Source organism: Protobothrops mucrosquamatus, unplaced genomic scaffold, assembly GCF_001527695.2.
Source record: "Protobothrops mucrosquamatus isolate PMUCROS unplaced genomic scaffold, P.Mucros_1.0 scaffold_66, whole genome shotgun sequence".
NCBI classification, from domain to species: Eukaryota; Metazoa; Chordata; class Lepidosauria; order Squamata; family Viperidae; genus Protobothrops; species Protobothrops mucrosquamatus.
In genome coordinates this window covers 251585-273360 of record NW_015386142.1, presented here as the reverse complement: position 1 = coordinate 273360, position 21776 = coordinate 251585, and the positions used below count along the sequence as shown (strand labels likewise).

The 21776-nt window shown below is 39.2% G+C and overlaps 1 protein-coding gene across 1 annotated transcript in view; it reads left to right on the top strand.

Moving 5' to 3' along the window:
- The first annotated feature begins 2684 nt into the window (after nt 1-2684).
- Nucleotides 2685-21776, top strand: part of DDX10 (DEAD-box helicase 10) — a 146945-nt gene continuing 127853 nt past the window's right edge. Inside the window, exons 1-9 of the mRNA XM_015812934.1 lie at nt 2685-2889; nt 10225-10285; nt 10387-10517; nt 11474-11632; nt 13098-13218; nt 14097-14286; nt 16106-16232; nt 17977-18139; nt 19349-19433. Coding sequence (XP_015668420.1) covers nt 2710-2889; nt 10225-10285; nt 10387-10517; nt 11474-11632; nt 13098-13218; nt 14097-14286; nt 16106-16232; nt 17977-18139; nt 19349-19433 — 1217 coding nt within the window. The 5' untranslated portion in view covers nt 2685-2709. The remainder of the gene's footprint in view (nt 2890-10224; nt 10286-10386; nt 10518-11473; nt 11633-13097; nt 13219-14096; nt 14287-16105; nt 16233-17976; nt 18140-19348; nt 19434-21776) is intronic.

Below are 21776 nucleotides of genomic sequence, written 5' to 3'. Positions count from 1 at the left end.
GCAAGCGGACCTGACCTAGGGCGGATTTTATATTGGGTTTTAAGTATTCGGAAGACGCAACATTAAAATTCGGTTTAATTCGGTTTTAAGGGGGGGATTGTATATATGTTCTGGTTTTAAATATGTTGTGCGCCGCCCTGAGTCCCGTCGGGAGAAGGGCGGCATATAAATTAAATAAAATAAATAAATAAATAAATAAATCCCACCTCCACTGCCAATCCTCAACAGAAATGCTCACAACAATGAAAACCTCGGACAGGAGGAAGAGTGCCGCCGGGTGGGCAAGCAGGTGTCTTGCTCGGCTGTGGCTTGGGGGGCACTTTTTTCAGTGCCACTGTAACTTCGAACAGTCACTAAGCAAACTGTTGTAAGTCGAGGACTAGCTGTACTTTATCACTTTTTTCTTTTTTGGGGGGGGGTCATCAAGTTTTTGACACCTTACTAGGCGACTGGTGGTACTCGGATATTGCCATATCCTAAAAGTGGTAAAATGGGTGAAAAGGTTGAAAAGCCCTGGCCTAGATCAATGTTGCTCAACCTCAGCAACCTTACGTGGATTTCAACTCCCAGAATCAGCTAGAATCTTAAAATTGCTGAAGTTGAAAAAAACTGCCCCAGGCAAACGGGATTAAAGTAATTGTTAAGTACTGTACAGAGAAGCAAGGTAATATGTGGCAGCAGCTCAGATGTCTCCCTAATTCATCAAACAGGTACAGCACAATTAGATTTGCAAGATTCTGATATTATAGCCTATTGAAATATAGATACCCTGTGGAGTTGATTTCATGTAGTGGTCTACATAGTGGGGCTGACACCCACTGGGAATTCAGCTGAAACTGACTCCTAAAGCCAAGAAATGACCTTTTTCCAAAACAGGTTATGACATAATAGTTGCATAATTCCTCTTGTTACTGATATCAATTACTGTTTCATTCCAGGTTTATACTGTGCTTTGTTATAAGCATGTAAGAAATGAAGTTAGAATGCCTGTAGCCACTTTTATATTATTTCTTTCCATATTTCATTTTGGTTGTGAACAATAAAGAGTTTAAGGTTACCTAGAGCTGATAACTCAGCTGATAAGATGGGCATATCCATTAACTTTTCTTGGTAATAATATGGAAGTGGTTTGACATCAGTGTGATGATTTTTTGATTTCTCAGTTCTATTTCTGGTGGCCTCCCATTCAAATGTTATCCAGGTCCAGCCCTTGACTTTTCTGCCCCCAGAACTTGTAGGAGGTAGCCCTGCTTCAAATTATATATAGGTAGTCTTCAACTTACAACCACAATTGGGACCAGAATATATGTTGCTAAACAAGGCAGTTATTAAATGAGTCATGCCTGACTTTACAATCTTTTTTCTATTGTTCAGCAAATCAGTCCAGTTAAGTAAATCACAATCGTTAAGTGAATTTGGCTTCCTGCATAGATTTTGCTTGTTGGAAGTTGCCTGGGAAGGTCATGTGACCCCGGGACACAGCAACCATCATAAATACATGCTGATTACCAAGCCATGGGGATGTACAATGGTTGTAAGTGCGAGGTTCAGTGCTGTTATAATTTCGACTGGTTGTTAAATGAATAATTGTAAGTCAAGGACTATCTGTATTTTATATTTACTCTACAATGAAGCATAGCTTCAGACTACTTACTGCTTCAGACAGGAAGGCGGTACAGAGAGTGGTGAGGTTGGCTGAAAAGATCATTGGCAGTTCCCTCCCTCCCATCCAGGACATAGCACAGAAGCATTGCTTGAGCAAGGTCCGTAAGATTGTCTGGGACACTACACATCCTTTTCACGACCTGTTTTCCTTGTTACCTTCTGGGAGGAGGCTCTGTGGTATCCGAAGCAGAACATCCAGATTCAGCCATAGTTTCATTCCATACAACATTAACCTTGTGAACTCTCAAGCTTCCTCCTTCTGTTATATATTTAAGATGGACAGTGTTTAATATTTATTTGTTATGTATATGTAGGGGTGTGGGTGTATACATATGTTGTATATAGTATGTTTAGGTGTGTGTCATGTATGTGTTCACTTTGAGAGTGGGCAACTAAATTTCATTTTTGTTGTGTGCCCACAGTAAAAAAATGACAATAAAGGTTAGGTTAGGTTAGGTTAAGCTTAGCTTTAGCTTAGCTTAGCTATAGTGCACAATCATCAAATGCAGTGCTTCCCAAACCTGGGTAAATTACCCAAATAAATCATCCAAATTTGGGTAAAAAAATAATTCTTTGGATAATCACACATACACCGTTTCCCAGTCACAATAGAGACTTTTAAATTACTTAAAGTGTTTATCTACATGGATAAAAGGGACTTTCTGATAAAAGTTTACAGATGGATAAGGAAACAAAAAGTCTGACAAACACCGATTAAATGCAACGCGTACAATATGTCAGATCCAACACAATAACAAGCACAACAATCAGATCTTAATGGCTGTAGTGCACAATATTGGATGCAACACAATCCAATAGTAAGAACCTTAAACAAACATTATTCTTGCTTGCTAATATAAAACGGCAAGGCGCGCAGCCAACCGTTGCGCGATGCGTGATGCGCGATCCAGCTGGAAGTTCGGACTACCCCTCCTGCAGGAGGGAGGAGCTTGCCTGTGATGTCATCTCTATGCGCCCGGTTCCTTTCGCGTCGCGTTCTTTCCTTTGGCAGCGTGTTCTGGTCCTCAATTCCACCCAGAAGGGATGGAGGAGAGTCGGAGAGTCGTGTCGGGTTCGGGCGCCGACCCGGTGCGCAACTTCGAGCGTTGGAAGAAGAGGTACGCCAAACGCAAAGACAAGCAGCGGCAACAGCGCAAACAAAAGAAACCGGAGTGGGAAGTGGAGAGGGAGTCAATCGCCGCTTTGGAAAGGCGCTACACAGAGGTGAGAAGAGATGCGGGGCATTAGGTCTCTCGGGGACCGCTTGTCTCAACCGAAGATCAAGATCCGTTTTGCTCCATTGCCTGTGCCTGGTTGGCAGAGATTGCCTCGTCCTTGAATTGCTTTTGTGTCCCAGATCCATTTTAGAACTATTTAAAAAAAAAAGTCTGTCCTAGAACGTATACAGAGTGCCTCTCTCTAACATATTATCACATATCAATAATTTGGATATTCCAGGTTGGGGAAAAGCTGGATGACCTTTTGTGGGGAGAGAGCCACATGACTGTAATAAGGAGGGAATTCCAAACCACCCGCCCACTTAAGTGACCGATTAGGGATTCAGCAGATAATAAACTTTTCAGGCTGTCATTGTGGGGGGAAAAAAAGAGGAGCAAGGATCACTATGTACAGTGAGGGGAAAAATTATTTGACCCCCTGCTGATTTTGTACGTTTGCCCACTGACAAAGAAATGATCAGTCTATAATTTTAATGGTAGGTTTATTTTAAAAATGAGACAGAATAACAAAAAAATCCAGAAAAACGCATTTCAAAAAAGTTATAAATTAATTTGCATTTTAATGAGTGAAATAAGTATGTGATCCCCTATCAATCAGCAAGATTTCTGGCTCCCAGGTGTCTTTTATACAGGTAATGAGCTGAGATTAGGAGCACTCTTGTAAAGGGAGTGCTCCTAATCTCAACTTGTTACCTGTATAAAAGACACCTGTCCACAGAAGCACTCAATCAGATTCCAAACTCTCCACCATGGCCAAGACCAAAGAGCTTTCCAAGGATGTCAGGGACAAGATTGTAGACCTACACAAGGCTGAAATGGGCTACAAGACTATCGTCAAGCAGCTTGGTGAGAAGGTGACAACAGTTGGTGCGATTATTTGCAAATGGAAGAAACACAAAATAACTGTCAAATTTCCTTGGTCTGGGGCTCCATGCAAGATCTCACCTGGAGTTTCAGTGATCATGAGAACAGTGAGGAATCAGCCCAGAACTACATGGGAGGATCTTGTCAATGATCTCAAGGCAGCTGGGACCAGGCACCAAGAAAACAATTGGTAACACACTACGCCATGAAGGACAGAAATCCTGCAGCGCCTGCAAGGTCACCCTGCTCAAGAAAGCACATGTACAGGCCCGTCTGAAGTTTGCCAAAGGACATCTGAATGATTCAGAGGAGAACTGAGTGAAAGTGTTGTGGTCAGATGAGACCAAAATCGAGCTCTTTGGCATCAACTCAATTCACCGTGTTTGGAGGAAGAGGAATGCTGCCTATGACCCCAAGAACACCATCCCCACCATCAAACATGGAGGTGGAAACATTATGCTTTGGGGGTGTTCTTCTGCTAAGGGGACAGGACAACTTCATCGCATCAAAGGGACGATATACGGGGCCATGAACTGTCTAATTTTGGGTGAGAACCTCCTTCCCTCAGCCAGGCCATTGAAAATGGGTCGTGGATGGGTATTCCAGCATGGAAATGACTCAAAACACACGGCCAAGGCAATAAAGGAATGGCTCAAGAAGAAGCACATTAAGATCCTGGAGTGGCCTAGCCAATCTCCAAACCTTAATCCCATAGAAAATCTGTGGAGGGAGCTGAAGGTTCGAGCTGCCAAGCGTCAGCCTTGAAACCTTAATGACTTGGAGAGGATCTGCAAAGAGGAGTGGGACAAAATCCCTCCTGAAATGTGTGCAAACCCGGTGGCCAACTGCAACGTCTGACCTCTGTGGTTGCCAACAAGGGTTTTGCCACTAAGTACTAAGTCATGTTTTGCGAAGGGGTCAAATACTTATTTCACTCATTAAAATGCAAATCAATTTATAACTTTTTTGAAATGCATTTTTCTGGATTTGTTTTTGTTATTCTGTCTCTCTCTGTTAAAATAAACCTACCATTAAAATTATAGACCAAGCATTTCTTTGTCCGTGGGCAAACATACAAATCAGGGATCAAATAATCTCCCTCACTGTATGCTATTTTAAGGTACGCAGATGTCAGATTAAAACTTTAATAAATTGAACTGAAAGTTCATGCCATGTGACACACAGTAAGGTGGCATAAGGTTGCTTTTAAGGGGTATTATATTACATAGTGAAAGGCATGATATAGCCTTCCCTAAATGTACATGTTCCAGAAGGAACTTGCATCCACCTGGACTTTTAATTGGCCTTAAAATTAAATGGAAATGATTTGCAATGATGTAGCTTCCTACCTGGAGAAGTGTGGTCCTCCTCCCCGTCTCTTCCCCCCCCCCCCCAATAGTGGATTTTAGATGACCTAATGAAAACAGTGGTTCCTCATCCAGGTTTTGGATGTGTAGCACATCCTTGGGATTGTTGGGGAGATTTTTTGCATTGTTTTTTGCTTGTAGATTTGTCAACTATTCCTTAAATTAGCATATGACCATTTATGGAATGTGACATGTGGCCTCTTGTTCTAGAAGGCACAAGTTAATAAGCCAGAGCCTTAAACAATGCCTCTGCTTTATTTGGAGAGTTGTAGATTCAGATGTAATGCTAGACAAACAATAATCCGAGGTTCTCAGTTTAATTCTTCCTGGTGAAAGAGAGCCAAACAAGAGCAGTTGGGCAACAGTGTATGCATATGTTGGTAGGTCAGCTTTTGCTGCTGCTTTCTGGTTTGTGTAGATCTTATATATATATCCAGCATTATGCATTTCAGTTTAATTGTATAATAAAATTGCTGCCTATGGAAGACACCAGAACCGAAGATTGATTCAGTAGATGGTAGGGGGAAAGGGAATAGTATGGTTGGTTGAAATATTGACATAACAGTGAGATATCAATTTATAACAGGTGTTCTATTCTGTAGGAGAACCAGAGAGTCCTACTAAGATCTAACAGGGACCTGGCTACTGTGAAATTCTATGCATCAAAGGTTTGGTGATGGCACAATTTTAAAAAGGAGATTAGGCTAATGTATGCAAAGGCGTTTGTGATGGTTTTTCTAGTCAGAAAAGCTCTGCATCTGAATATAGTTGGCATAGCACATGGATGGGAAGAGCCAACTGGTGATTCTGTCCTGCTTATGAATTTCCCAGAGGTATCTGATTGGCCTCTGATAAAGAAATAGGATGCTCCTTTGATTTGATCCAGCAGGATACTCTGGAAATCAACTCTGACTGTTCTTTGGAAGGACAGATACTGAAGCTCAAATACTTCGGCCACCTAATGAGAAGAGAAGACTCATTGCAAAAGACTCTGATGATGGGAAAGATTGAAGGCAAAAGGAGAAGGTGACGGCAGAAGATGAGATGGTTAGATAGTGTCATCTACGCAGTGAACATGAATTTGGGCAGACTCAGGGAGACAGTAGAGGACAGGGGGGCCTGATGTGCTATGGTCCATGGGGTTGTAGAGAGTCAGATACAACTTAATGATTGTATAACCATAACAGAGTTTATTGAACTAATCACCATTAGCCAAAGTAACCAAAGGCATTTAGCCATACGGCATGATTGATAAATCATGTCAGCTGGATTCACTCAATATTCTAAAGCTCAAGGAAACATATCCGGCCTCTTTTTGTGCCTAGATTTTCCTCTGTCTCTTATGTTTGCATGATAGGAAGTAAGATTTTGCTGGATCTTGTGCTAGATGTCTATCATGTCTCCCTCACATTCTAGGAGTCATGTCTGTTAAACTATTGTTTGATGGATTATGTGCCATCAAGTTGTTTTTGATTCCTAGTGACCATATAGATTTTTCTCTATGATGATCTGCCTTAACCTAGTTTTTCAGGTCTTCCAGTTGTGCACTCATCACCATGGTAACTGAGTCCATCTACTGTGCTGTTGGTTGTCCTCTTCTTCTCTTTCCTTCCAGCATTAGCGTTTTCTCCAGAGAACTAAGTTTTCGAATAATGTTTCCGAAGTAGGATAATTTGAGCCTGGTCATTTGTGCCTTGAATGAGAACTCTGGGTTATTTGTTTAATGATTCACTTGTTTATTTTCTTGACTCCTCATGGTATTCTCAGGAGTTTTCTCTTGTTGCCTTTAAAACTCAAGCATCCAAGTTGGTGTGAGCTGAAAAGAAAGCCTCTGATCTCTGAATTTGGGAAAATAATACTAATTTAGCAAAGTGGCTTTTTCACTCCCCTCTCCAACAGTATGAACCATAACTTCAGGCAAAGTAAACAGTTTGTGTGTGTGTGTCTGTGTGTGTGTGTGTGTGTGTGTGTGTCTGGAGGGGGGGTTCAAGTCTTTATATAGGGTTCAGATACAGATGATACATTTAATACATGCTAGTGTGTCAGAAAGCAACAATAAAAAACATTGATTAGACATGAGAAAAGACAGACACTCTTATTGCTTCTTCTCCTTTCCCATCTGGCTTTGTTTCTTTAACACTTGCAACACTCAAGGACTCCAAAACATGGTCTTATTGTTTAGATTATGAATAAGCTAGTATTTGCATGTAAATAAAAAAATGGCTTTTATGTTTCCTGAACATCAAAAGGACACATGATGCCATGCTAAAATGCTGATATTGCCGTTATTTACAAGGTAATAATGAAGTCTAAAATTCTAGGTAACACCAGTGATCAAAAGCATCAATACTGTTACCCTACCTATGTACAAGAGGAACATAATTTCATATTTGTTTAATATTTATAGATTTTTTTTTCTTCAGAGCCTTTCTTTGAAGGCAGAAATTATTTAAAGCTCCTGTCAAAATTAAATCTGTATCTAACTGACATTTTGAGAGTTCTGCTGTGTTCCAGTGATGAAAGTTTGAGTCAACAAGAAAAAGCATTAAGCTGATAAGCCTATAACATGGATTCTTAATTTATATGTGTGTTATATCTGAAGTAGAAATGATTAGGTAAATATGCTGTGAGGATATATATTTGATTATAGTACATATTCTAAGAAAAGCCCACCTGTGATCAGTTTTTGTGTCTGCAGTTAGGCAAATAAGTAATGGACATTAGATTCTTATTTGGGAAAAATAGGTTGAAATATGTGGAGATGGCATTGTTCCTTCTGTTTTCTTGTTCATAAGTATAGTCCTGCTCTTGCGTCTCATTTTGGAGAGCTGCACATTGACTAAAGCAGTGTTTCTCAACCTTGACAATTTTAAGGCATGTGGACTTCAACTCCCAGAATTCCACAGCCAGCATTGCTGGCTGTGGAATTCTGGGAGTTGAAGTCCACATGCCTTAAAATTGTCAAGGTTGAGAAACACCGGACTAAAGTGAGTGGGTTGCACCTAATGGGGAAAAGAAGGGCATTAGAAATGGGAGAAAAATTACAGGGGCTGTCAGAAGTTCAACTTAGATTTTCCAGCATCACTGTTTAGCAACAGGGACCAACATTTTTCTGTTCTGAGTCTATTCCTCCAGAGCTTCTCTATTGGAGCTGATACTAAGCAGTAGGTAGGGATGTCCATTCTTCTCTTTCTTACCCAACTTGTTCCTCTTTCTGTAAATAACTGTAAATCAACATGCTGCTGAGAGATCAGAGGGACCAGTTGGTCCTTGGCATGGAGTTTTTGAAACGAGTCCAAGAGTCGCATATGGTCTGAGGACAAGTTGCCTATCTCTTCTCAGTAGAGGTTAGGCTAGGCTGCTTTTCATTCAGTCTTTCTACTCCAGCCAAGCAAGCAAAATCTGTCCAAAAATAAGAATCAGTGGAGGTGATGGCCAGTTCAGCACTGCTTTTTGAATGTTCTCCAGTTGCCTTTGGCCATCAATTTTTGTCTCTTTCCAAGTCATGTGGAAGTCGGTGATTTTCTCCCCCTCCTTGTTGACGTTTCTCTCTTTTTTCTTTTTCTTTCTGCTGGTCTGACCAGATCAATGAGGGAGAATCTTTGTAGCTCAGGGTTGAAATGAGGGGTCCTTGGTGTTCTCTGACCTTGATTGTTTTCCTGCAGATGTTTCATTATCCAAACTAGGTAACATCATCGGTGCATCACTTCAAGTCTTCTTTTCATTTAGGAGCTGCTGGGATGCTCTTTGCCTTTTTTAAAATAGCTTCATTGTTGGAACATAGCCTGATTATTTATTTGTTTGCTAGATTTATGTCCTGCTTTTAATTCAGGAGTCCAGTGCAGCACACATATATACATTTTCCTTTTGCTTCCCCCTACAACAGCCCTGTAAGGTAGGCTGGACAGAGAGAGATGGAATAGTCCAGAGCAGGGGTAGGCAACCTTGGCTCTTTTATGACTCGTGGACTTCAACTCCCAGAATTCCTGAGCCAGGAATTCTGGGAGTTGAAGTCCATGAGTCATAAAAGAGCCAAGGTTGCCTACCACTGGTCCAGAGTCATCCAGTAAGCTCTTACGGCTGAGAGTAGACTAGAATCTGAGCCTTGGCAGTGCCAGCCAGCGTCTTAACCGTACCACCATATTGAGGACAATGTATGGCAAATAGAATAATAGGAACTTGCTGTCTGGACTAAAAATATGATTTTTTTTTAAAAAAACAACACATTAAATATGATGTTCCTGGTTTTCTAATTGCCTCATAGTTCTAGCGGAAATATAAGATTCCACTAATTCTTCTATTTTACAGGTAGTCCTCAACTTACAATCATAATTGAGCCCAAAATTTCGGTTGCTAAGCGAGACAGTTGTTAAGTGAGTTTTGTCCCATTTTATGTCCCACAGTTGTTAAGTGAATCACTGCAATTGTTAAGTTAGTAACACAGTTGTTAAGTTCATCTGGCTTTCCCATTGACTTTGTTTGTCAGGAAGGTCACAAAAGGTGATCTCATGACCCTGGGACACTGAAACCGTCATAAATGTGAATCAATTAACAAGTGTCCAAATTTTGATCACATGACCATGAGGCTGCTGCAAGAGTTGTAAGTGGGAAAAATTGGCCATAAGTCACTTTTTTTCAGTGCTGTTATAATTTTGAACAGTCACTAAATGAATGGTTGTAAGTAGAGGACTACCTGTATAGAAAACTTCACAATGCGAGAATGTGGAAATGACTGTAATCTTTTAGAAATTTATTTGGAAAAAAGTCCTATATAGCTCCTATTGGGACATTTGCTTCTGAGTAAAACACATGCAAGTGTGTTATAAATCTGTTTAATTAAGCTATGCCAATATTGAATATTAATCATAGTGGCACACGAGAGGCACAAAAATTACAGTTGAAACGTCATCAAAAGCAATGAAAAATTGTATTAATGCTACAGAACAAAATTGAAAGGAAAGTGAATAAAATACTCACTTTTGCAAAGGCATACTTAAATATAAATAATGGTAGCTTGCAGAATCTGGGCATGCATGTTCTTTAGGTATTTTAAAATTTAATGAACTGTTTTATTTTTCCCCCCAACACAGATAAATACAAATGACATTACAAGATTTTCTGATTTCCCACTATCCAGGAAAACTCTGAAAGGTAAGAATGGAATCCTTAAGGATAAAAAAGTCCTCAAATTGAAAATTCTGTTCTATTTGTTGAATGCTGAATCTGAGGTTTTGTCTCCTGTGTATCATCAGGCTTACAGGAAGCTCAGTATCGCATGGTGACTGAAATCCAGAAGCAGACCATAGGTTTGGCATTGCAGGGTAAAGATGTGTTGGGAGCTGCCAAGACAGGATCCGGCAAAACCTTGGCTTTCATTGTACCTGTAAGTAGGGAAATACTTGTTATATATCATCATATAAGCTAATATGCATCTTATTTGTATTAATGGATGAGTTAGGAATCACTGAAGGATTCATTGTCTTGGCCTACGATAAGGAGGACTCTGGCAAGTAAGAATTAGTTATCCGGCTATTTCAGACCTTGTGGATTGTTCTGATCTGTGGTTCCAGGCTAGGATGGGCAACAGAATTATGGGAGTTACAATTCAGCGTATTTACAGAGTTGGGAAAGGTTGCTCTAACAGAAACCTTTATTCAAACAGCGATTTGAATTCATGTGATTTGTTTAAGAAGTGCATCATTCGCTTAACTGCAGTGACTTGCTTAATGCGTGCCACAAAAACGGTCGTAAAATAGAGTCTGGTCACATGGTGACTCAGTGTAAACTGCAATGATTTGTGACCAAAATTGTGATCATAAATCAGTTTTTTAATTAATTCTTTTATGCTGCCCAGAGTAGTTATTGGTGAGATTTTTGTGAGCCCGCATAAATTTGATACACAAACAAGCAAACTTCGTAATTGTCAGGCAGGTGCATTTTCCTTCTAAAGAGACTGAATTGGGCAAATGATATGGGCAAATGATATGTTCTGCCTTGTCAAGCTGCAGGAGCGATGCCATTTTATTTGATGAGTGTTTTAATGCACAAGAAGCATGTCTTGAACATCTATTCATTGGAAATAGATAGCTGTGGATGCATAGTCCATGTGCTAAAGCCCCTTTGCTCCAGCAAAGTGATGCGGCTGCAGGGCTTTTTAGAAGTCAGGAGTCCCATTGTTTGCAAAGGAGAGTTTCACTGCAGAGATTTTTGAAGTGAGTTATTGCTTCAAAGGTTTGCCTTAGAAGGGAATGTTGTTACTGGTTGCAGGTTAATAATGAAAAAGTGTACTCCAGGAGAGCATCTGATAGAATTTCTAACCAATACTTTTTAATTCTTCAGGCTCTAGAAATCTTATACCGCCAGCAGTGGACTGCCATGGATGAACTGGGCGTTTTGATAATATCTCCTACCAGAGAATTGGCTTACCAGACGTTTGAAGTCCTGCGTAAAGTGGGGAAGAATCATGAATTTTCTGCAGGTCTAATCATTGGTGGAAAGGTAGGCTCTCCTTTTAAAAAATAATTTATTGGAGCCAAGTCTGTCTGTCTGTCTGTCTGTCTGTCTGTCTGTCTGTCTGTCTGTCTGTCTGTCTGTCTGTCTCTCTCTCTCTCTCTCTCTCTCTCTCTCTCTCTCTATCTATCTATCTATCTATCTATCTATCTATCTATCTATCTATCTATCTATCTTTGTCACTCTATCTATCTATCTATCTATCTATCTATCTATCTATCTATCTATCTATCTATCTATCTATCTATCTATCTATCTATCTATCTATCTATCTCTGTCACTCTGTCTCTCTCTCTCTGTCTCTCTGTCTCTCATCTATCTATCTCTGTCACTCTGTCACTCTCTCTCTCTAACCCTGAGGTAGGAGTCAGTCTTGCTAGGTCTATCCTACTATGCTATGCCATGCCATGCCATTTATCTTTTTGCGAAGTTGAGGAAAGTGTTGGTTGTGTTCCAGGATTCATTTCAGATAACAATAACAAAAAGCAAGATTGGTAGGTGATACTTTCCCTGTTGGTCCACAAACCATCTCTAACATAACCCCTCCCACCCCACATCAGGAACTCAAGCCAGCTGGCAGAGACAGGTTTTGATGCACTTCTGGAAGGCCGAAAGTGTGGTGGCAGACCTCACTTCAGGCAGCAAAGGCTAGAAGCACCAGTTTAGAAAGCAGGAGACCATGAGTTCAAGTTCTGCCTTAGATATGAAAGCCATTGCGTGACTTTGGGCCAGTTACTCTCTCCTGGCCCAATTCACCCCATAGAGTTGTTGTGCGGAAAATAGGAGGAGGAAGGGATATGTTCTCGCCTTGAGTTATTTTTAAAAATAATAAAGGCGGGACACAAATAAATGAAATAAAATAGCAGAGCCACTGCAGAAAAAATCCCACTTCCTCACAACATAAGAGAACACTCCAAAATCTGTTTATAATGCATTATTAAAATAAGGAATTTGTCCAATCAGTGATATATTACTTATCTGTAGATAGAAAATTCAATAAAAGCAGGAACCTTGTGCAACATGCAGTATCTAAACATCTCCCATTAGCCACTGTTAATGTAAGTAATTGAGGTTGGTGAGATAATAATTAACTGAGCTGGGATCATTTCAGATTTCATAAACCACTGTACAATCACTGTACAAGCGTTATTCTTTTCTCAAATAAATATTTTTGTTTGTGATCTGCCAGTGGTTTGTGGAGAAATTGAGATGTTGTACTCACAGAAATTATCACAGACCGGAGGCTATTTCATCTTCAGCATTGTGTGTGTGTGTGTGTGTGTGTGTGTGTGTGTATAATTTGTATGCAGATGTACATTTCTGTGTTATTGAAAATGGAGAAAATTCTGATCTTTTCTGCGAGGTGGTGTGCCATGCTCAAAGTGGCTTTGTCTGTGTGAATGCTCTTTGTAAAACTATGCATCCTAAATTCCCAACCAACCTGCTTTTTCAGGACTTGAAACAAGAATCAACCAAAATCCATAATATGAATATCCTCATTTGTACTCCTGGTCGTCTTTTACAACACATGGATGAAACCTCGTATTTCCATGCCTCCAATCTTCAAATGCTGAGTAAGTATAAAATATTAGTTGGTAGCCTCTGTTCCTGTATCTGTTCAGTGTGAATTCCAATCCGGAGCTTTGCTTGAAATCTTAATAGGAGTCCTACTGCCTTCTAACCTTAAACGTCTTATGGAACTGATCCATGTATATTGCTCTGGGCAATTCACAGCATGCAGAGAATATTTCTTAAAATTGTTCAAGCTTCCTGGACAAGACTCCTAAATGTCTTAATGTTTTAAAATTTAAAGAATCGTGTAGGTGGTTGCATAAAATTAAGAACAACAATAATGTTGAATGCACAAGACTGTGGTGTTATGTGCATGTGGGACAGAGCCTAATAGATGTCTACAAGCACCTCAGCACATTTGGATGATATGTAGGGAACTCTCAACTATATAATGTGAAACATTCAACTGGCGGGATCCAGGAAGAGGGCCTTTTCTGCCACTTCCCCTGCACTGTGGAAATCTTGCTCTCAGAGGTGAGGAAAGCCCCTGATCTCTCGGCCTTTCACAAAGGGGTTAGCTGTGTAGCCTTGTGTGGGAGACACAGTGTCCCCCACAACCATGGGGCTGGCCAGCCCCACGAGAACACCCCCCCTACTGCTGCCTGAATTAACAATTGTTAATCCTTTTGGAATTCTTCACCTTCTGAAGTTTTTATAATGTTTTTATAATTTTAAAACTTTTAATACTAAATTATTCTGATTTTAATGTTTAATTTTATTGATTATATTATACACCAGTCAGAGCCTTCTCCAAGGGAGATGGGCGGTTAAGAAATATAAAGAATAAACAAACAAATAAACAAACAAAGTGTTTTATTTAACTACTAAAACTTTTTTTTAAAAAAGTCCGATTTCCCCCAACCTGTTTTTCTCATTCTAGTCCTTGATGAAGCTGATAGAATTCTGGATATGGGCTTCGCTGATACCATGAATGCAATTATAGAGAACCTTCCCAAAAAACGGCAGACCCTGCTTTTCTCAGCCACGCAGACCAAATCTGTGAAGGACCTTGCTCGGTTGAGCTTGAAGGATCCAGAATACATCTGGGTGCATGAAAAAGCAAAGTTCAGGTTGGAGCTCAGCTTATGTGGTCTTTAAAGAAATATGAGTGTTTTTGGTATTGAATTGTTTTTCTCCATTCGGAACCTACTTGTTGCATGGTGTAGTCTGGGAGTTTCCAGTCTTGGGCTTAGAATAAAGCAGGCCAGTAAATTGGAGGGGGCACATCCAGGATATCTTTGTTTCAGTACTTGCTTTTTAATTTCAACAACCGTGTATACAAGAAATCACTGTAATATATAACTTTTGGACTTTGGGCGGAGAGCTGCAAGCTAAAGTAAATGTATAAAATAGTTGATTTAAAAGAGACAAGACCGACTAACAGTGCGACTATTGGAAGCAGCCCAAGTAATATTTGATTTTATCTCTTAAGTCTTTATTTCTCAAAGGTTTGGGGTTGACCAGACAATTTGATGTCCAATTACTAGATAGCTGCCAGCAGTTGAATTAAAAAGAATTGCAATAGCAGACAACATAATGTAGAGTTCTGTGTGTGTGTTTTAAGGATTACAACTTTAGGATTACAACAAATTTTCTTGCAAGCTTTTTCAAGTTCTTCAGGTCCTGTGAATGCTGTCCTTATGGCTTGTCCTGTAAAAGGGATTGATTTCTGGGGTGAACAAGTTATCTTTTCACTTCCCACTTCCTTGCTCTGAACTTTAGCCTGGATTAGGGAGGAGCAGTTGCCACTTATTCCCTTTTTTTGGTTCCAAAATATATTATACAGTTGCCCATCTCAGAAAACACCACCACGCATACAAATGTAATAACAATTAAAAACCAAATGCTCAGACATAAAAAAAGAAAGATAGTGGGGGTAAAACGGTAAATTGACATCATATAACCACCTTGCATGCTCCACTGGACCTTCAAGGTCGATGAAAAAACATGTTTTAAGGGACTTCTGAAAGGCTAACAGAGATAGAACTAACCTTACCTGAGCTGGCGGAATGGGACAGCTCGCCATAGCCAACTTGCTGCAGCCAACTCGCCACAGGACAATTCAACAATTCAATTTCATTATTTAAAATAATTTTAAAAATATTTTAATTTTTGTCATTCACATTTCATATTGTCCCTCCTTTTGGCATCCTTTCTTTAATGATTCTGTTCCACTATTTCTTTCATATTAGTGTAGTTCTTGTCCTGTGTCGTGTTGTCCCGCAGTGAGTTGTCCCTGGGGAGTTGTCCCATGGCAAGTTGGCCATGGTGAGTTGTCCCGCAGTGAGTTGTCCCGCAGTGAGTTGTTCCATGGCAAATTGGCCGTGGTGAGTTGGCCATGGCGAGTTGTCCCGCAATGAGTTGGCCATGGCGAGTTGTCTTGTGGCGAGTTGGCTGCGATGAGTTGGCCATGGCGAGTTGTTGTAGACCCTGAAGGGGAGATGGTATTTCAAAGAGTAGGAACCACAGCGGAAAAGATGTACCATCTGGCTCCTGCTAGATGGAGCTGCTTACTAGACAGGACTTGCAGCATGCTCCTCCTTGACCCGATGGGATGGGTAGATGTAACTGGGGAGAGGCATTTCCTAAAATAACCTAGCATCAGTGATTTGAAGACCTATATTTAATTTTAATTACATGTAAATGATAAGTGTAACTAAACAAAGTGACATTTATATTTTGCCTTGGCCCTTGAGAATAGGGTCTCCTGCAAATGCCCTGCAAAAACAAAGGATGCCCTCTAGCTTGGAAAATGTTGGACATCCGGTTTTACTTAGATAATGCTTTGAGGCACATGTTTACTTGAACATATATTGCTTGTTTTTTGTTGTTTTTCCCCCCTCTGATGTTTTTATCTGTTGTTTATTTCTCCTTCTCTGGTACTTTTAGTACTCCAGCAACTTTGGAACAGAACTACATTGTTTGTGAACTGCACCAGAAAGTCAATATGTTGTACTCTTTTCTGAAAACTCACCTGAATAAGAAGAGTATTGTATTTTTTGCAAGCTGTAAAGAGGTATTACATAATCCCATCTCCTACAATTTATAAAGAACCGTGTTCGTTATAATTCATAAAAATCAAATGGGTAACAGTCAGGCAGGCTGCTGCATCATAAATTACCCACCAATATATTTTACAGTACAAGTAGTCCTCGACTTACAACAGCTTGTTTAGTGACCGTTCAAAGTTAACAATGGCACTGAAAAAAGAGACCTATGTGAGTGTTTCACACATTGCAGCATCCCCACGATCACATTGATCAAAATTTGGAGGCTTGGCAACTGACTCATATTTATGACAGTTGCAAGTGTCCAGGGGTCATGCGATCACCTTTTGTGACCTTCTGACAAGCAAAGTCAGTGGGGAAGCCAGATTCACTTAACAACCATGTTACTAACTTAACAACTGCAGTGATTCTACTTAACAACTGTGGCAAGAAAGATTGTAAAATGGGGCAAAACTCATTTAATTGTCTCACTAGCAACAGAAATTTTGGGCTCAATTGTGGTTGTAAGTCAAGGACTACCTGTAATCAGAAAGTTAGAATATTGTAAAACAAGCAAAGCTGATGAAAGCATGTAAATTGTTTGGCTGCTGAATCCCTGAGGCTGGAGAGACTGTCAGGGCTATAACCTAATTACGTTATTTATCAAAACAGCTTTATAAAAGTTAGCAGTTAAGTATCCAAGCAAAGAGAAATTTGGCATGCAGGTAGAGGCGAGTACTCCAGCTGGACTGCTTTAGACATTTTTGTATTGTATTCAGCGAAATGCATGCTTTGTTTATAAATGGACCAAACATATCGTAGCAAACATTGTCATCCAAGCATTTTATTATATTGTGAGGAAAGGAAGATGCTTTTCCTGATTTGATGTCTTGTGAGTGTGCCTTTAAGTAAGCACGTGGCTTTAAAATGACATGCCTTTAGATTAAAGGGTGGGTTTATTTATAAAAAGGTTATTTTTTTGGGAATAATTCCATCTAAATTGTGGCAAGATCGTTTTTTTCAGATATCATGAAATTTAAAACAGCAAGTCTGTTGGATGTAGCCATAAATCTAGCTATAAATCTGTCCACAACTGAAAAGATTATGGTGACAAAAGGCCTGGCAATTGACTACCTTGCAAGATGCTGTGTCCAGGGGCAGAAACAGATAGATTAGCTGAATTAAATGAGACTTAATGAGATTTCAGAATTGTAAATTCTAATCATGCGCCTGGGTTTTCCATAGCATTCGTTTTTAGGAAGCATTGTGGTTTGGTTTTTTAATTCTCATGGTAATTTTGTGAAAATTGCTGCATGATAAAAATGATATGAAAACTCCAGGAGGAAAGGATATTTTTCTGTTTTTTCTTTTGGGAGACATGAAACCTTAGCATGCCTTTTCCTCTGGATTTTTCCATTTTGCAGATCTCTGGCTTTTTCCATTTGCAAAGCTTTGTATCCCTGTGTCTAGCTAGCTGAGGTAGCAAAAGTGGCTCTTCCACCTGTTTTAAAATAGTACTAAAGACTAGAGAAAGCTGCTTCTTCCTAAGCATTCAATTATATATCATCTTTTGGGATAGCTTTTAACATCCCAATCTAGCCCACCACCCTGAGTTTTTTTCTTCCATGATACTGTTAACCGGGTCTGATCCTATTTAGCTTTTCTAGCTTAGCCAAGACCGGTTAGGTAATGCTGGCCTACCATGAAATATATGTGTAATATCAACTAGTCTTGCTCTTGGAACTTAGCATTGAAATTATTATTGGTTTCTAGGTTCAGTACTTGTTTAGAGTATTTTGTCGCCTTCGTCCGGGTCTCCCTATACTAGCTCTTCATGGCAAACAACAACAGATGAAAAGAATGGAAGTATATCAAGATTTTTTGCGCAAGAAATCGGCAGTTCTTTTTGCTACGGATCTTGCAGCTCGTGGGCTAGGTAAATAGCTTTGCATTCCTCCACATTCAGGGGAGTTATCTAATCGGTTTGGCCCTGTTCTTGAAAATCATTTGTTAAATTAATCATTTAAGGAAGAGACCAAGGTCCAGCTGGTTGAGGCTGAGCGGAGAACATGTTCTACAGCAACAGACCTGTGATGCTAGTCTCTATGCTTTTATTGCCTGTGTCCTTTGCCTGTGTCCTCTCCTCTCCTGCTGCTTCCTCCACGGTCATGCCCCCATTGCTTCAAGTCCTGCTGTAGCTCATTCCCTGCTAAGCAAGATTCAGGTGAAAATCCAGGAGGTCAGCCAAGCAAGAGGAGGAATTAGGAAAGAACAGAACCATGTGTTCCTTAATTCAGAAAGCACCCTGTCCACATTTCTATAGGTTTAGGATTTGTATTTGTTGATTTTTCCAACCTTGTATCTAAGTATAGTTAATTAATTTATTGACCATACCAAGACACAACAGAGTGTAAAATTAACAGAAGGATAAAATAGGCAATAAATATAGCAGGCAATAAATAAATAAAGTAGGCAATAAATATAGCAAAGTATGGAACAAAGAAAATTCAGATAAGTGCATCACCTTTCCTGTGCATGTGACCTCAATCTGTTCTATGAAATGAGCTCTCAGCTGAATAATTTTAATTATAAACTTGGTAATTCTCGTGGCTGGCTATATATTTATAGACACCCTGTTATTGAGATTCTAATAGATACTTTTTGTCAAGTAAAGATTCTAAATACTGGTCCTTGCTGGGGCATATAATTGGCATTCAAATAAGATGTGTACAATGCCTTTGATATCTGGAGCTAGAGATCAAGTATGGATAATTTATTTGTATTAAAAGTTAGCCGAAATACAAATTGAATTACTTCTGAGCTATGCATGCATTGAAAACTGCTGGTTTAAAATCATAAATGGCCAGTTTTACTTTTCAATTTGTAAAATGCAAATGATTTCTCTCTCCATACCAAATTTAAAATTATGCCCCCTTTCATTATTTAGCAAAATGAAGCTTCTATTAATTTTAGTCCTATCTGTCAGATATATGTAGCTAGAATATGTGATTAATTGTACTTTGTGAACAGTCTCTTTCAATGCAGTGCCAGTAAAATAGAGCTGGAGTGCAAAACTCATATGGAATTATGCTGCTAGCATAGAAAATATTTGTATGTGACTGGATTTCAAATGTTTTTTTTACAGACTTCCCTGCTGTGAACTGGGTCATTCAGGTTGACTGCCCAGAAGATGCAAATACATATATTCACAGAGTTGGGAGAACAGCCAGGTATGTTCTATAAAGTGGCTTTCCCTAACTTGATGTCCTCTGGTTGTGTTACTCCATCTTCCAGAGATAGCCATCCAAGTTAGCTAATAGTTGTGGACGTTGTAGTCCCAATACCTAGAATATATTGAAGAAAGCTTTTCAGTGCTAAGGTAAAACTATACATAGATCTGAAAAAATATTAAGGTTAGACCTGTTATTACATTAGATTGGTGTTTTTCAAAATGCTGGCTGGGGAATTCTGGGAGTTGAAGTCCAAACATCTTAAAAGTTGCCAAGTTTGAAAAACACTGCATTAGATTATGTTATTAGTTTGTGACTAGATTCATGTAGTTTGTTTAACAGCAAAGATGACCAATGCTGAAAAAAAAGTAAGGAAAAGTGTGATTGGTACTTTTAAGTTTAAGTAAGAGTCGTCTGAAAATGGGAGCAGATAAATTTGATTGATTTAAATAAATAAATAAACAAATAAGATGTAGTTTAAATGTCACATTTCTTCTCCTCTCTCACTGGTATTTAGCCATTATGACAGGTGACTGATTCCTTGTAAATTAATATTTTTAATATTAGTCTAATGAACACTTTCCTTCAGTGTGAAGTTTGGATTCTTTTTCCTCCTTGGTTAAATTTATGAGGGAAACAGCTTATCAGTGAAATATTTAATTGTAGGAAAACCCAACACAATTCAATTTCCAAGTCTCAGGACTCTCATAGCCTGGTTTATATTAATCATGGCAGAAAAATTGATATGTCCATATGACTTAAGAGTGCAGTGAATGAGACGCAGGTAGGAATATATTTGCTGTATATTGTAAAATATTTATTTGATTCATATATTGCTCATATATCAGGCTCTGATTTCCCATTGAGATCTTTAAGCAAGTTTATACTTGCTTAACTTCAGTAAGGTTGGAATAATGTTTGGACGCTGAATGGTGCATTTTCTTGGTATCTGTTCTGCATATGAATTTTGATTATCATTTAACATTGTTTTTTTGCAAATGTTGTGGAAGAAGCATAAGTTAAGCCTTATTTTTGGTTCATGTTGCTGAGATCAGGTTGGCTAGAGTGGATTTATAAGCAGCATACATTAGAAATGGAGAACCTTGTATTTTATTTATTAAGCTTCTAGTGTTTCTGAGAGGGTAGGGTGACAATATAGATCCTCCAGAGACCTAAAAAACTAGGGTAGATATGTCAAATGTTGTGAATGATTCGACCCATACTCAAGTATAGCTTTTACTTATTGTTTTATATTTTTGTAAAAAATAAACCTTCCATAAAAACTGTGATATTTGTGGTGTTTAGGTCTCTGTCCACAGCAATGAAAATTTTATTATTTTGGCTCTGCACAGTGCATGGTACAGATATGCCCTGACATATTTTTATTTTTGTATTTTCCAAGAAGAGCTTATTGAGGTTCACTTGGGAAATCTTGTCTATCTTCTGATGCATTATATCTGTTTTTGTTTTCTCACCTACTCAAAAATTCTGTTTGGGCAGGTTATAGATTTATATCTCTTTCCTTACAGTATATTATTTTAAAACTTACGTTATCGCTCAGGTACCACTGTAGTTCACTATACATATTTATAAGGCATTATATAATGTATTATGCACTATAATAAATACAAAAAAATATTAAACTGCCTTGAGGAGAGTTTGGCCAATTTGATAATATCGTGGAGGTTTCTCTCAGGCTTACTAACAAAAACTCAGCAGTAGTTCCCAAATTGTCAACTTGGCATGGCTTGATGAGGTGCTTAAGCTTGAATTCAGCTAAAAACTCATGTTCCTGAAGGCAAGATCAATGTTTTTATCTCACACTAGGTTGGGGCCACTAAAACAGTTGATTGCTTTCTATTAACATTAAAGCACACTTTAATTTAATTCCACCACTTCTTTTTCCTCTCTTTCCCACAGTGTAATGTCCTTTTTGCCTTTGGCTTTCTACTCTTGAAGCTTGGTGACTGTTGCTTGTGGACATTACTTGCCACAATGTCCTGGGGAAACTTTGGTTCTCAGCTTAATTCCTGTAACATCCTTCTCCTCATTTTCCCCCTAATCATCAGTGGCAAGATGAGTTGCCCTAATGGGGTCAAGGTTAAAATTTGTTTTCTACATACCAGAATTGGACAGAGTGACACTAAAGACTGAGTAGCTTAGCCCCTGATTTAAACATCTGGACATTCCTGGAGCTGTTTTTGTGTGGCACATCTGTATTAAGGCACAGGTGGAGGAGAAATCTCCAGTTGAAGACCCAGAAGGCTCAAGGCAGAGATTTGCTGAGTAAAATAGCTGGTGGAAAGGATTGAAGCTTTTAGAGAATGTTAACGAAGATAGCCC